The sequence below is a fragment of the Stegostoma tigrinum genome, chromosome 1 (assembly GCF_030684315.1).
Source record: "Stegostoma tigrinum isolate sSteTig4 chromosome 1, sSteTig4.hap1, whole genome shotgun sequence".
NCBI classification, from domain to species: Eukaryota; Metazoa; Chordata; class Chondrichthyes; order Orectolobiformes; family Stegostomatidae; genus Stegostoma; species Stegostoma tigrinum.
In genome coordinates, this window is record NC_081354.1 from 114,302,366 (window position 1) to 114,317,971 (window position 15,606).

A 15,606-nucleotide genomic window follows, 5' to 3' on the forward strand; every position below is an offset into this window, starting at 1 on the left:
ACTAATCCCCATCTCCTCACTCCCTTAACTTTCCTATCTTACTCCTGCTTCTTTATCCAAATACCCTTCTTCCCACTTGCCACTTCCCTCTCCTGAACGCCTTCTTCCGGCTTGCACTATCCTCTCCCAAAACTCCTCCTCGCTTGCACTTCCATCTCCTGACCCCCTCCTTCCTGCTTGCCATTCCCACTCTCCTCCTCTTACTCACCATTGCCCTTTATCAATCCCCATTCCCATTTTACCCTCTCAAACTCAGACTTGTCACTTCTATCATGCTGAAGCACTGTTTCTCATTTGCTGTTTCCTCTCCCTCCTGCTCAGTTTCCATCTCAACCCTCACTCTTCATTTCCATCCCCCAACCCCCACACTACCACCCACTTGCCACTATCCACTTCCAAACACTTCCCTCTGGTGAAACTTCAGCTTGTCCCATTCATTGCTTTCTTCTCTCAACCCTCCTACCCCTTAACCCTCTCCCAAACCCCTCAATTCTTCACTCTTGACACCTATTTCCCAAGAACTAGTTCAAGTGAATGCAAGGCAGTGAGAGGAACAGGTAAGGGAAGCAGCAAATGAGAGATGTGAAGGGGCCAGGAGAAAGGAGCAGCAAGCAAGGTGGTGTTGTATTTCAAATTTTAAAAATGACTGAACACATACTATCACAAGCTGTTTCTTGGCACATGCACTGTGACCGCACTAAAATGAAAGGCAGTGCTATTCAGGCAAGTTCTGTACTTACAAACTGTACTCGAACAAAAACATACTATGAGAACACAATTTAAATAAGGGAAAACTACAAACTTGCAGACAGTGTGACGAAGCAATTCTTGCTATACACCTACCCTGCAATACTCAACCTAATGCTGCACTTCTGCATTTATGTTTTCAGGCATCCAGGAACTGCCTCCAGGCCAGTCAGTGCACCTGATGATGGGTGTGAATGAACTGAGATGTATACACAAAGAAGCACTGTCATTTAATCTGAAACTTGCAGCTCAGACATGGGAAGTGTTCATATTTTAAGAGAGATAGAGAGTGGATGAGCAGATAAGTCACAAGGCACAATTAGGCTTCAGCTCACACAGGAGAAAGGGCAGTGCATGTGCCAGCTACCAAAGGGTAGGGTTACAAATGAGTTCTGCAGCACAGAATTCAAATAAGAATTCTGATAAGACAACGTAAAGACAGCTGGAGGGTTGGATACACACAAATGCTTTGTGAATTTTGAGGTCAGTGTACAGCCAGTCATCATTGTCAAGGATATAGAGAAATATGACTCCGACTAGGCACAGGCTTTCTGTAGAGAAGCTCAAACTGCTATATCTGTGGATATGAGTGCTCAAAAGGTATATGCAGTCTCAAAGCAGGTGAACAATCTTTTCTCCAGCAGGCGGTTTGGATTATTAGTGTACCATACACGGCTCTTTAGTTTCACAAATCTGCTGTCCCTTCTCAAGATGACAGCTTTTGTGCTCAAACCATAACTGATGTCTCTCACCCAACTGGCCTGTCCAGACTGCTGCTTCAATGTCAAGGCAGTGCAGTCCATGGCAGCCACTTACAGTCTCCCCACAATGAAAGTCAGCAGTCTTTCACCAGACACCATGACCTACAAACTGCAACAGTACTATGTTGAAGCACCAAATGTGACAAAGACACCTACTAGACAGGTTCTAAAGAAAACAACAAGGGTAAGTAGTTATAAAAACAGAAGTTGCTGGAAAAGCTCAACAGGTCTGGCAGCATCTGTGAAGAAAATATCAGAGTTAATGTTTCGAGTCTGGTGACCATTCCTCAGAAGGGTCTGATTTTTAACTCTGATATTTTCTTCACAGAAGCTGCCAGACCTGCTGAGCTTTTCCAGCAACTTCTGTTTTTCTTCCTGATTAACAGCATCTCTGACGAAGGGTCTAGGCCCGAAACATCAGCTTTTGTGCTCCTGAGATGCTGCTTGGCCTGCTGTGTTCATCCAGCTTCACATTTTATTATCTTGGATTCTCCAGAATCTGCAGTTCCCATTATCTCTGCAGTTTATTTGTTTTTTTTAATAATAGGGTAAGTAGTTATGTTTTGTCTGCATTAATCAATACGTTGTCACATAATGTTGTAATGAAATTTGATTAGTGGTATCTTGAAATTCAAGATTTTGACAAAAAAAAACCGATGGCACACAGCAGAGGTCAGGAGTTGTGCAGTAACAGTGATATGGGAATACTTTCAGCAGAATCTTGTACAGTGAGATAGTCAAGGACAGGATATCCAAAGCAATGAGGCCCTGGATGTTGTCTTCTCACCTCCCTTCAAGGTGCCCATCAGTAGTCAGAAGGCAAGATTTTATGATTGCCAGGTCATAAAGAATGCAGCAGATTACCATAAATTTGGAAACACATTCTGACAAGTTCTAGAGACCATACAAGCTTTGAAGGCAAAGAAGCAACATCTTTCTCCCCACCTTCGCAGCTAGTTCCACTTACATCAAATTTTGTACTTTTATACTTTATTCCTGCTGCATGTTTTTATGACAAATGTGCTCAGTCAAGTGGTCTCGCAGAGAAGATATTGCTACACATTAAATGTTAAGACCAAAAATATGTGAACTGTACTCGACCTCTATGCGTTTAAAGACAACTAATAAAAATAAACCATGCTTTTCAAAACCAAATGAAACAATGTGAAAACATTTATGGCCTTTCTAAAACAATTCTTGCCAAATCATTGTTTCTTCACAATATATTAAACTGTATGATGATTTAAGCATAGTTTCTAGCTGTTGAAGTATTTGGAAGGAATTAGGCTTACACATGTTAAAAATTTTTGACAGGACTACAAACATCAATTGAGACACTAGAAATTTAATTTCAAACCATCACAGCATAAAGAACAACATTACAAATTCAAATAGTCATATATTATCTGAGCAAAAACAGAAATAAAAGATACAATGTACATTTAACACTTTGTAATTCTCCATCAAATCTAAATTATAATTCTCAAATTAGGGAACCATTCAAGGTAGCAACCCTAAGATAAATCATCTCAGAATTGTTTTTTTCCCCTCTGTCTTCATATTCAGTCTTTCTTCTTTGCAGTTAACAAGGAATGCACCCACAGATGAATTGTACTTTTAAAGGCCAATTCAACTGTTAGCCTCGAATTTAAAATAATTCACCTTAGCAACTGAACTATAACAGATAAACAGCCCACATAAAATACTGAAGGAAACAATGTTTTTTGGCTCCACGCAAGTCTAAACAGCCCACAGGATTCTAAGCAGAGAGTTGTGTTACTTTACGGAATACACTTCCATCTCGCAAAGTAAATGCTGACTTGGGTTTAAGCACTCAAAAATGGGGAAAAAAAACACTAGTGCACCTTCTCGGGGCAATTAAAAGTGAACAATAAATGTTAATCTTGTTAGCGTTGTTCATGTCACACAACATTAAAAAGCAGGGAGGTATGCAGGAATTAACAGAAAAGGTTCCGTGATCCTGATTGAGGGACTAAGCAACAATATTATCTAAATGGCTCATTATTTCTACATTTTTAAGATTACTGTAACAAGAAATTAATTGAAAATGCAGAACTGCCTTTACTAACGTACAGCACGCCATCTCTAGAGTTCAGCACGTCATAAAATGTGATTCTCAAGTCATTGGTAGTATTCTAATCCAAGTTAGAAGGCCATGGGTTCAAAGCGCAATCCATAATTTGAGACTGTGACTTTAAAACAGTACTGTGGTACTGCTGTGTTGTCAAAGGTATCATCTTTCAGACGAGATGTTAAACTGAGGTCCGGTCCTCATGTCCACATGGATGTAAAATATCCCACGTCACTTCCTCGAAGTGGAGCAGGGAGTTCTGTGATTGTCCTGTCCAATATTAATCCCTAAATAATTGTCATCAAAACAAATCAACTTGTCATTCATCTCACTGTTGTTTATGGGATCTTGTTATGTGCAAATAGGCTGTCATGTTTGTATACAAAATAACAGTGACTACATTTCTATAGAACTGCACTGGGACATCTGGAGGACATTAAAGATATGGCTCATTCATTTTCTTCTAGTTACTTTTCTTTCATTTAATGAGATCTTAATAACTATACCAGTTTTTTTAATATTATGCAATTAACTAAAAACAGGTGCTTCAAAGCACTAAACGCGAATATTGCAGAACCTTGAAAAGACTGTGCTAGTGAAAAGATTCGAATTCGTCAGACATTTGGCCTTTTTGGACTGATATTTGCATTTTTGGTAGAAGAAACCATTCATGTAGACAAGCCTGACTTCAAGGATGGTATTTTTCACAGACAGAATGGCACCACCATTCCATAAAAACATTCATCCTATCACACACCTTAGCAGCATTGAGTGAATTTCAGTATTAGCGCAATGGTAGACACAGGCCATATGTCCAAATGGTTGATCAAATCAACAGAACGTTCTCTGGTTGCTTGTAATAGACAGAGTTCAAAACATAGTCAACCAGCATGTAGTTACAAAACCATAACCAAAATGCCTAGTCTTAAAAGGTTATTTTGGGAAGCATTTACTTAACAATTGTGACTGTTCACAACTGCACCAATAACCAATTTAAGACAAGATAATAAAATGTGAGGCTGGATGAACACTGCAGGCCCAGCAGCATCTCAGGAGCACAAAAGCTGACGTTTCGGGCCTAGACCCTTCATCAGAGAGCTCTGATGAAGGGTCTAGGCCCGAAACGTCAGCTTTTGTGCTCCTGAGATGCTGCTGGGCCTGCTGTGTTCATCCAGCCTCACATTTTATTATCTTGGATTCTCCAGCATCTGCAGTTCCCATTATCACCAATTTAAGACAACCCAGTTGAGTTCACAACACGAAGGGTGATATATTTATGCACAAGGACCTGATTTCTGCAAAAAGAAAAGGAACTTGTTGAAGCTTGGTACTTTTTTTCTTCTAAAATTAACCCACGAGCTTGGGTGACCACAGTTGCTTTCTCCAAGCAAATCATAGTTGACTTGCTATTAAGTCAGCACCCTCTTCCATCATATAAATTGTTGTAATCATTTGAAATTTGGTAATCTTACACGTAACCTTGTAAATGCAAGATGAAAAGTTTTGACAAGGCTGCCCTTTTCTATAATATCTAACATGAATATTTATTCTTTGTACTTAGAATAACAAAACTTGACAGTATGGTGGAAACAGATTCAACTAAGGTCTTCAAAAGGGAGTTGGAGAATTGTTGGCAGAGAAAAACATTGTAGGACTTCTGAAAAATGACAAGAGTTTTACAGAAATTTGACACTGAAATGTGGGTTAAATAGCCTCCCTTTGTGCTGGAACCATTCAATGACTTTATAAGTAAACAGTAAATTCTGCTATTTGGAAGATAATCTAAGATAATAGCAATGTTAACCACTCAGCAATGATGTGTTTCACTCTGAAAAGTATCACAAAAGAAAACAAACATATTTAATTTTAAAATGTTTTGATTTTAATTACATACCTCTCGCATTTTGAAAAAGGCCATTCCTGTTAATAGGGAGTCTGAACCTGCTTGATGTTGTGGCCCAATTCGCTCCAACTCTAACTGTTCAGCTACTTCTTGCAAGCCGCCCTGTGTAAACAATTTTATTTAGATATATTTTATTAATTATAAAATACACTGTACTTAAAGGGAAATTGGGAAAATAAAATTTGAATAATTGCATGCAGAAATTTGCTACAGTAGCAATCAAATATTCTAGCCAAGCTGACAAGTGTAAAAGAAAACTTTTAAAATGGTACCATTACAGACTGAACCCATTCAAGCTATTAAAATAACACTGTAAATTTTAGAAAATGATATGCAGAGAGCCATAGAAAATGTGTAGGGAATTAGGGGAAATGCACAAAAATTTATTTGAAAAACAAATTAAAACTAGGACAGTTTAAGAATATCAGCTACACATTGTTCTTTCTGACCAGTTTTATAATAAAAATGACATGGACAGACATGGCAGTAAGTGATTAACCTAGCTGCAATGGACCGTACCTATTCAGGGAAAATAAGTATACTCTCAAAAATATGCTTCCCAACAGGAAATCTGGAGTAAAATCCTTTCTAGAATGAGTGGCATTTGATACTAGCTTTAGTTAGAAAAAATATATAATCTAATTAATTGCTCACATACAGTGATTAGCTACATCAGTTTTCCACATTAAAGATTTCAGAGATGTACATGCTCTTACTTAATGTTATATCCCTAATTCTAATCACTCAATATCTCAGGATTCTCTCTTATTTTCAAACCGCAAAACTCAATTACTGAACATGCTGCAATAATATTGCACATTTTTCAGTAAATTAAGAAAAAAAAAATTACCACCTGTAGCCCTCTCTCATCAGATAGCATTAGTTATATAATTCATTGCTAGAGATTTCATTTGTAGTTTCCAATTGCACAACTTTTTACTTTAGCTGTAATTTGTCAAGTGTTCACATTAGCTCCATCATTAATTTCTAATGCTAAAGACTCACATGGCTGAAATATTTCGGCAAGTGTAAAAATAATGTATTTAACTTGAGGTTTTGGCATACCCACGTCAAATGGACTGCAGTGGTTCAAGAAGGTAGTTCACCACCACTTTCTCAAGAGCAATTAGGAACAGGCAAGAATGGCTAGTGCAAACAAGCAAGGTCCACATCCCAAGAGTGAAAAAAATATTTTCTTTTATTCACTTGTCAGAATCACTGGCTGGCCAGTATTTGTTGCCTGCCCTTCACTGTCCTTGAGAACATGGTAGCGAGCTGCCTCCTTGAACTGCTAGAGTCCACCTGCTGTGGGTTAACCCACAATGACATGAGGAAGGGAATTCCAGGATTTTGACCCAGCAACAGTGAAGGAACGACAATATATTTCCAAGTGAGAGCAGTGAGTGGCTTGGAGGGGAACTTGCAGGTGGTGTCATTCTCATTTATTTGTTGCCCAAGATGCTGCCCAAGGATCTTTGATGAATTTCTGCAGAGCATCTTGTAGATACCGCATCAGGGGTTATGGAGGGATGCAATTTCAATCAAGCAGGCTTTGTCCTGAATGGTGTCAAGCTTCCTGACTGTTGTTGGAACTGCACCTATCTGGACAAGTGGGGATTATTCCACCACATTTCTGACTTGTGCTTTGTAGATAGTGGACAGCTTTTGAGGAATCAGGAGGTGACTTAGTTGCTGCAGCATTTCCAGCCTCTGACCTGCTCTTGTTGTCACTGTTTTTATGTAATGAGTCCAGTTGAGTTTCTGGTCAATTGGAACCCCAAGGATGTTGTGGGTGGGGTATTCAGTGATGGTAACACCATTGAATGTCATGGTGATTAGGTCATCTCTGACTGGAGATAGTCATTGCCTGGCATTTGCGTGATTGGAATGTTATTTGCCACTTGTCAGTCCAAGGCCAAGTATTGTCAGATCTTGCGGTATTTGGACATGGACTGCTTCAGCTTTGCAGGAGTTGCAAACGGTGCTGAACACTGCAATTGTTGGCAACCATCCCCACTTCTGACCTTATGATGGAAGGAAGGTGATCGATGAAACAGCTGATTGCTCCTAGTAACTTCATTTACTTTACAAAATTACAAGAGTACACTCATTTAGTAACAAGGGTATTTTTGGCATACTGAATATACTAATGAACCTAACATAGATTAAGATTAGGTTTGTACATTGTTAAGTATAAATTTCTGAATCAATTTCTCAGTGGCTACACCCTTCAAACATTCAGCAGCCCACAAAATAATTCTTTGTAAATAAAGTTCACTATTTGTGCTAGTAATGAAAACCTTTAAACATAAAAAAAATTTCATAGTTCAGTTTTAGAAAAATTACAGCAATACCTTGAGATTTTTGCAGCTTTTCATGAGGTATTTCACATCATAAATTACAGGGAAGAACAATCGTAGGATCTCAAAGAAGTCTGGTTCTTCTTCAGGCAAGTTGGAATTAGTAAGTATTTTGATCAAGTAGCCAAAGTCATATCCACTGTAACAAAACAACCATACAGTGATCACTAAAATCTTACCTTCATGATTAAACATTTAATATCAATATCACAAATTGCAGATCGTAAATAAGATATAGGTTGGAAGGTGCAATTTTCCAAGCAAGTGACTGCCCTCTGTCACAGAGATGACACGTAGCATATTACTTAATGCTGATTTCAGAGCAGTGACAGTAGATCCCCCTGTCGTCTTCCTCCCCTGAGGCACCTGAGAAATGGTCAAGGAATGGGTGTTGATGAATATTGTTGTTACATTAAAGTTTCTCATCCTTTGAATGTGGTAACTATTTGTAGATATCTGAACAACTGCTATTGGTACTTTTTTAAAAATTTCTATTTCAGTAGCAAGGCTAGATGTTACCATCTCTAATTGGCACTGCGGAAGTGGTGGCTCTCTCCCTTCTTGAACTGCTGCAGTTTGGTTGGTGTAGTTATAGAATAAGTCACAGGGCACAGCAGCAGAAGTAGGCCATTCAGCCCATCGAGTCTTCTCCACTTTTAAACAAGATCATGGCTGATCTGATAATCCTCAACTCCACCTTCCTGCCTTTCCAGAGAACTCTTGATTCTCTTCGTAATCAAAAATTTGTCCATCTCAGCTCTGAATATACTTACTGACCCAGCCTCTAGTCCTTTTCCACAGATTCACCAAAGGGCGGAGAAATTCAAAAATTCAAAAAATGTTTTAAAAGATGGTAAGTCATCAGTGTGGAAATTATGACTTTGGAAGTTGCTGGTGAAAAGCGTTGATGACTCGCTGCAGTGCATCTTGTAGATGGTCCAGATGACCAAAATCGTGCTCCACTGAAGTGAGTGAATGTTTGAAGTGGTAGATGCACAGCCAATCAAGCACTGCTTTGCTCTGGATGGTGTTCAGCTGCTTGAGTATTGTTTGAGCCAGTCATACAGACAAATGAATACTATTCCATCACACTACTGACTTGTGAAAAGAGTAGAAGTCTGACCAATCAGAATTTGAATCACTCCTGCAGAATGCCAACCTGCGACCACCGTTTGTCGATATAATATATACATTGATGACAGAGAATGTTAATACGGGGAGCTCTACACAATCGTCGATAATACACCACACTGGACAAGGCCATTATAGGTCTGCAGTACAGAAGCCTTGGTAGAACCCAGGCTAAGTTTGGTGAGCAATTATTGGCAAGTAATTTCCAGTTCCTAATGGAAGTGTCACTGACAGTGTTGTCAATTAAGAGTTGTGTGCTGATTAAACAAATAGCAAAAGCACAGCAGTACTAATGGGAGATTTTAACATTAATATAGAGTTGGAGAGGTAGACAAGCACCTGTCACAGAAAGGTAGAAAAATTCTGGGTTGCCTCTCAGGTAGTTTCCTATGGCAATACATTCTGGGCAAAATAAAGGGGACAAGCAACATTGAATTTAGTAATGATAAATCTGCCAGATTTAAGAAGTGACCGAATTGTACGTGAAGAATGATCAAAAAGTGATCATAACATGATTGAACTCAATGCAGCTTCGGAAGTGAAAAGTTACCAGAATTTTACATCAAGGCATGGCCAACTTTAATGAGATGAAACAGATTCTGCCCACAGTAAACAGTGAAAAGCTGTTCAGGAGTAACTGACTAAAAGACAGTGCAGAATGTTGAAGGAAACATTTGACACGACACAGAACCAGTTTTTAAAATCATATTTCACTGAAAAAAACAGCCATGGACAACTACAGAGCTAAGGTACAGCATAAGACTAAAAGAAAGAGCTTACAAAAATGGAAAAGAAACACAGATCCGTAGAATGGGAAGGATACAAAGATGAGCATAGGGCCACTAACCAGCTTATAAGAGCCAGTAAAAGGGACTTTGAAAGGAAAGTTGAAAGGGACATCAAAATCAATAAGAAAAATTCTGTAGTTACATAATGGAAAATCAACCAGTCAGGAGCAATGTTGGTTCTCTAAAGACAAAGTGGGGAGATTGTCAAATGACTATAGGGAGATGCCAGACCTGTTGGATAGTTAATTTTCCCTCTGTATTTACAGTATAAAGGAGGATAGCTTGCTGGAAGTGCCAAGCAAATTAACAGTGGATCAGGGACAGTGAACGAACAAAATGTAAGTAAAACAATTGATAATGGGAAAATTACTGGAACTAAAAAGTGACAAATCCCCAGGACCTAACAGTTTCCATCCAAGGGCATTAAAGAAAGAAGGGGAGCACCTTATAGTTGTGCTAACGATAATCAGAGTTCCTGAGGTAGAGGTGTCATTCCTTTGAATTGGAACATTACAAATCACTCCACTTTAGGAGACTCAGAAAGGAAAACCAGGGAATTACAGACCAGGTAGCCTAACCTCAGTGTTAGCGAAAATTCTCTGAGTCTATAATAAAGGGTAGGTAAACTAAACACCTCAAAAATTTTCACTTAATCAGAGACGATTATGTAATCATGGCAGGTAAGTTGTACCTGACAAATCTCACTGAATTTTTTGATAAGGTGACTAAGGTAATGGGCAGGGAATATTTATAGTTGTTGTTTATAGACTTCCAGAAGGCATCTGATAAAATTCCACTTAAGAGACTACTAAGGTGGGGACCTACAGAACTGAAGGAAAATTACTGACATAGTTGGGAAATTGGTTGAGCAGCAGGCAACAGAAGGTAGGGATGATAAGTAAATCTCAAATTGGCAGGATATAGCCAGTGTCCCCCCACAGGATGTGTGTTACGTCCTCAGTTATTCACATTATTTATTAATGATTTATATAATAGCATAGGAAGTGATATATTCAAATTTAGGTGACATTGTGACAGTGTAGATGATAGCGTAAAATTACAAAGGGATACTAATAGACTGGGTGAAAGGACGGAACTGCGGCAGATAGAGTCCAATGTAACTAAGTATGCAGTTATCCATTCTGGACTGCCACCTCCTTAATATCAACGTGCGCTAGAATATCAACATACCCCTCCTTAATGTTATCACCTTTGTTCTTCTCCTTGGTGAATACAGACGTAAAGTATTCATTAAGGATCTCACCTACTACTTCCAGCTACATGCATAAATTCACTCCTTTGACCTTCAATGAACCTACCTTTTCACTAGCTACCCTCTTGCTCCTAATATACATATAAAATGCCTTGTGATTCTCCTTAATCCTATTTGCCAGGACATAGCATGGCTGACTCTAGTCCTCCTAATTTTTTTTAAAAGTTCATTCTAGCATCCTTTATATTCCTCAAGGGCCTTGTCTGATTTCAGTTTCCGAAACCATACATATGCTTCCTTTCTCTTTTTGACTAAACTTTCAACATTTCTTGTCATCCCAGGTTCCCGAATATTGCCATCCTCACCATTCATGCTCACAGGAATGTACTGGTCCTGAACTCTGATCAACTGGGCTTTAAAGAGTCCCACAGGTCAGATGTTCATTTACCGTCAAACAGCCAACCCTAATGAGCTCCTGCCTAATACTGTTGTAATTTGCCAGGCTTAATGGGCTAATTGATCTACTCCTGTTCCCGAGTTCCTCGATTGATGGATTTTCCTATTTTATGTGGTCACATCATACCTGGGCAATATCTCACTTTATTAGGCAGATGCCAGAACTGATGCTGTCCTGAAGCAACTTGTCCAGAGGCATGACTACTTATGGAGCTAAAGACCTTGGCCTGGTAGGTTGTTGGGGCCTGTGGCTTTTCCTCGATACAAGAACATGTGTAATGGGTGGAGTAGAGCATACGGTCATCCTAAATACTTCTTCTATTTGATATACTCATAGTTTATCTGCCTCATATCCACTTGATCCCACTACCCATATCCATCAACTCCTTAACAGTCCAGATACCAGACACAGCAAATTGAATTAAGATTTGTATCTGCATTGGTGTCTTCAAGAGGCAGAGACAGATCATTTTCATGGAAAGATTCCAGAAGATGGCTGCAAATATTTCAAACTTCTCGTTACACTCATGTTGGGCTCTGTCATCAAAAAGTCAAGAAACATATCATCTTCCCACTCATGAATGACTGTAGTAAGCATGCAGCAGTCTGGTCTGATCTTTTGATTGGGCAAATAGTTTGCTTTTCTCTATTTTATATTGTTTCAGCTGGTTAGGTGATGTGTAACCCTGCAGTCTAGTTTCACAAATTTAAAGTCTCATTTTGAGATGGGTCCAGTGCTGTTCCTGTTACTTTGCCACACACTTCACTGAATGAAGGTTCAGTCCCCCAACTTGATGTCAATAATAAAAGTAAGGACTACACTAGCTCCAAGGTCATAGCTGATGGATGAATACAGTTTTGCTGGTGAATCAGAGTGCCTCATGAATATCCAGTTGTAAGCCATGAATTCTGTTCTGATCCTGTCCTACTTAGCGTGGTGACAGTGACACATAATACAGGACTATGTCCCTACAAGGATAGTGTCACGGACATTCCCAGCAATACTGCCGAAGAAAATGCATCTGCAATACGTAGATTAGTGAAAAATGAGGTCAGGTGAACATTTCACTATTGTTGGTACTTTAACCAGGAGTTGCAGGCCCAGTCTAGTAGCTATGTTCTTTGGGACTTAGCAGAAGTACTAGTGAGTCACTCTTATTGATTAACATTAAAGTAGTCAATCCAGTGTATATTCTATACCACCACAACCTTTTGTTTTTTTCCTCCCAAGTGTTACTTAACATGAAGGAACATTGATTCATCAGCTAAGGGAGGGTAGTATGCAATAAATTGGCAGGACATGGACTAATCCCAGTTTGATTTGATTTCACAAGACCTATCTAGATCTGCAGCCAATGTTGAGGACCCCTAGGGTCACATCCTTCTGACTGTTTAACAATGCCTCACCACCTTTGATGAACACATTGGTAGGACAGCGAAAAATTACAACAGTCGATAAGAAAGACTAAAGATAAGCACAGGAGCAGAATTTTGCCAAGTATTATTATGCAAGCATTTTCTTGACTGTTCTATAGGACATCTCTCTCAACTTTATCAGAAATGTCAGTGGGAAGGACATTATGCAATCAGATGGGCTGTTTGTGCATTTGTTGTACCCAGAGCCTGAGTTGGCGCGATCTGCCTAGTTTTATTCTTATTGATTTTCATTGTACAAGACAATGCTTGACCATTTACCAGAGCCCTTAACCACAGTGCGATGAATTTAGAATCATGTACAAACCAAACTGGGTAAGGATTGTGGCCTTTCCTCCGTAAAGGACGCCATATGGGCAGCATGGTGGCTCAGTGGTTAGCACTGCTGCCTCACAGCACCATAGACCCGCGTTCAATCCCAGCCTCGGGTGACTGTGTAGAGTTTGCACAGTCTGCCCATGTCTGTGTAGGTTTCCTCTGGGCGCTCCCATTTCCTCCCACAGTCTAAAGATGCGCAGGTTAGCTGGATTGCCTATGCGAAATTGTCCATAGTGTTTAGGGTGGGATATGCAGGGAGAGGGTAGGGGGTGGGTCCGGGTGTGAAGCGCTCTGGAGGGTTGGTGTGGACTTGATGGCCAAATGGCCTGCTTCCACAATGTAGGAATTCTATGAAAATACATTTGTGAACTAAATGGGACCATAAGTCAATTGGATTATAATGTTGACCATAAAAGTGCTAGCTTCTAATTCCAGATTTCTCCCTTTTATGGTCATGGTGAGACTTGAAACATATCTTCAGATCATTAGTCCAAACTCCTAGATTAACAGTCTAGTACAGTAATAACAAGATAACCAAACCCTGCACCACTGCTCTTGACCATGGTCACTCTCAGAAATTAAGAGCGAACTAAATTGTATTTTTTGTAGTTGAAACCTACTAAAATAACTAAGACATAAATGTCACATTACTTGTACCTCTGGGCCAGATGACCTGGGTTCAAGTCAAGGTTGAATAAAAATATCTTGATGTCACATTACTACAGTTCGCAACAATCATCACAGATGCATACAGTTGCCTTATCTGCAAGTATTACAGGTTTGTAGAATGATATCAGTCCTTCCATTCCCCTGGAAAGAAGGTGGAGCCTTCAGGTAGCCAGCACCTAAGAATGGAATGTTAATTACTATATAGGGCAACTTGCTCTGTCCTGAACAATATACATGGCAATTTTGATGACTGGAATCTCAGAGAAGACTAACTGCTGGATTATGGAAGATTGAAGGATAATTTGATTATTTTCTTTCAACGTCCTACAAAACTCAATGAAATAGATAAAGAAACACTCTTTCAGCTCCACGATGAGACACAACCTTTAACTCAGACTATTCCAGTGAGACGTTAGGAAACATTTGTTCACAGGTGATGGAAATGCAGAGTTCTTCCCTCAGAGGAGAGCTCAGTTCACAACTTTAAAGCTGAAATCTATTATTTTTGCTAGACAAAGGTATAAAAGGAATTAAAGGAATATGGGCATTGGGTACAGATCAACCATGACCTCACTAACTGGAAATACAAGGTCAGGGGCTGAATGGCCTACCTTTGTGCATACCTTCTTTCATATTTCCAAATTAACGGTTGAAATGACCATGCTTTTGACTTACAGTAAAAGCACGAGTTGTTTAGGCTTAGCAGTCATCCCAGAAATAAAAATGACCCTGTAGGCTGGTTCGTAAACCTGGAGGTCAGTCACCTGATGGCCTATTATCAGCACTTCATTTGCATGTATTCAAGATGATAAAGATTACAAAACTGAGCATAACAATCTGACTAACTTGAATAGTACATTATATTTACAAGTGCTGGCTGTCCATTACACACTGCTCATTCAAGGTTATCCATATTAACTTTTGCTGTAACATGAGATTTGCAAATTCTAATCTTAGGAATGTTTCTTGGGGGTACAGAGTTCTTTATCATGCTGCAAAAAGTAATCTAACTCCAAGAGTGATTCTTCCTCACATTTCTAATTTTCTCCAATATATACAATACTATTAGAAATCTGCATTTCTCTAATTGAGACGTCTTGATTTCAATTGCTCCATTATTAGTGATGATACCCTTAGCTGCCTAAGCACAATCACCTAGAATTCGCTCCCAAAACACCTCCTCTTAACCTCTCTCACATTGTTAATAACCATCTCTTATCTCTTTAATCAAGCCAATGGTCATGCAACCTACTATCTCCTTTCATTTTGCTTATTCGAGTATTTTATTTGATAGCATTCGTGATCTAGGGATGTTATGTTGTATTGAAGATATTTACGAAGCATCAACTTAATTTCGCAATAATTTTCCATCATCCCCATTATAAATGCTTGCCAATTAACAGATTTTGACAACAACACTAAGCAAAATCACATTCAATATTGCAAGCTGCTATCACGCAAATAAAACTAAGAGAAAACACATGTACACGTTCTAGAAATTGTCACAGCATGACTTCTGGCTAGATGGCATTGAGAGCTAGCCAAATAATTCTATTTCAACTGGAGTTAAGATGGTTAAGAAATTCTCTCATTGAAGGGAGAAAACATCAAGTTATCATTTGTCATGGCTGGGGAGTTTAGGACATGGGGAGAGAGTCTCAGAACAAGGGCTGATCATTTAGGACAGAGTTGAGAAGTTTGAGAAGTCTTCCCTGTAAGGCTGTCAATGCCCAT

At 39.2% G+C, this 15,606-nt stretch overlaps 1 protein-coding gene across 2 annotated transcripts in view; it reads right to left on the reverse strand.

The window, feature by feature from the left end:
- Positions 1 to 15,606, reverse strand: part of LOC125451920 (CCR4-NOT transcription complex subunit 7) — a 45,006-nt gene that overhangs the window by 7,732 nt on the left and 21,668 nt on the right. The window contains exons 5-7 of one of the 2 annotated variants that reach the window (XM_048529680.2): positions 7,858 to 8,002; positions 5,495 to 5,605; positions 2,834 to 3,887 (exon numbers count right to left, since the gene is read on the reverse strand). In XM_048529680.2, coding sequence (XP_048385637.1) covers positions 3,801 to 3,887; positions 5,495 to 5,605; positions 7,858 to 8,002 — 343 coding nt within the window. In that variant the 3' untranslated portion in view covers positions 2,834 to 3,800. Of the gene's footprint in view, positions 1 to 2,833; positions 3,888 to 5,494; positions 5,606 to 7,857; positions 8,003 to 15,606 lie in introns of those variants that run through there. The other variant, XM_048529672.2, reaches the window with a different exon arrangement.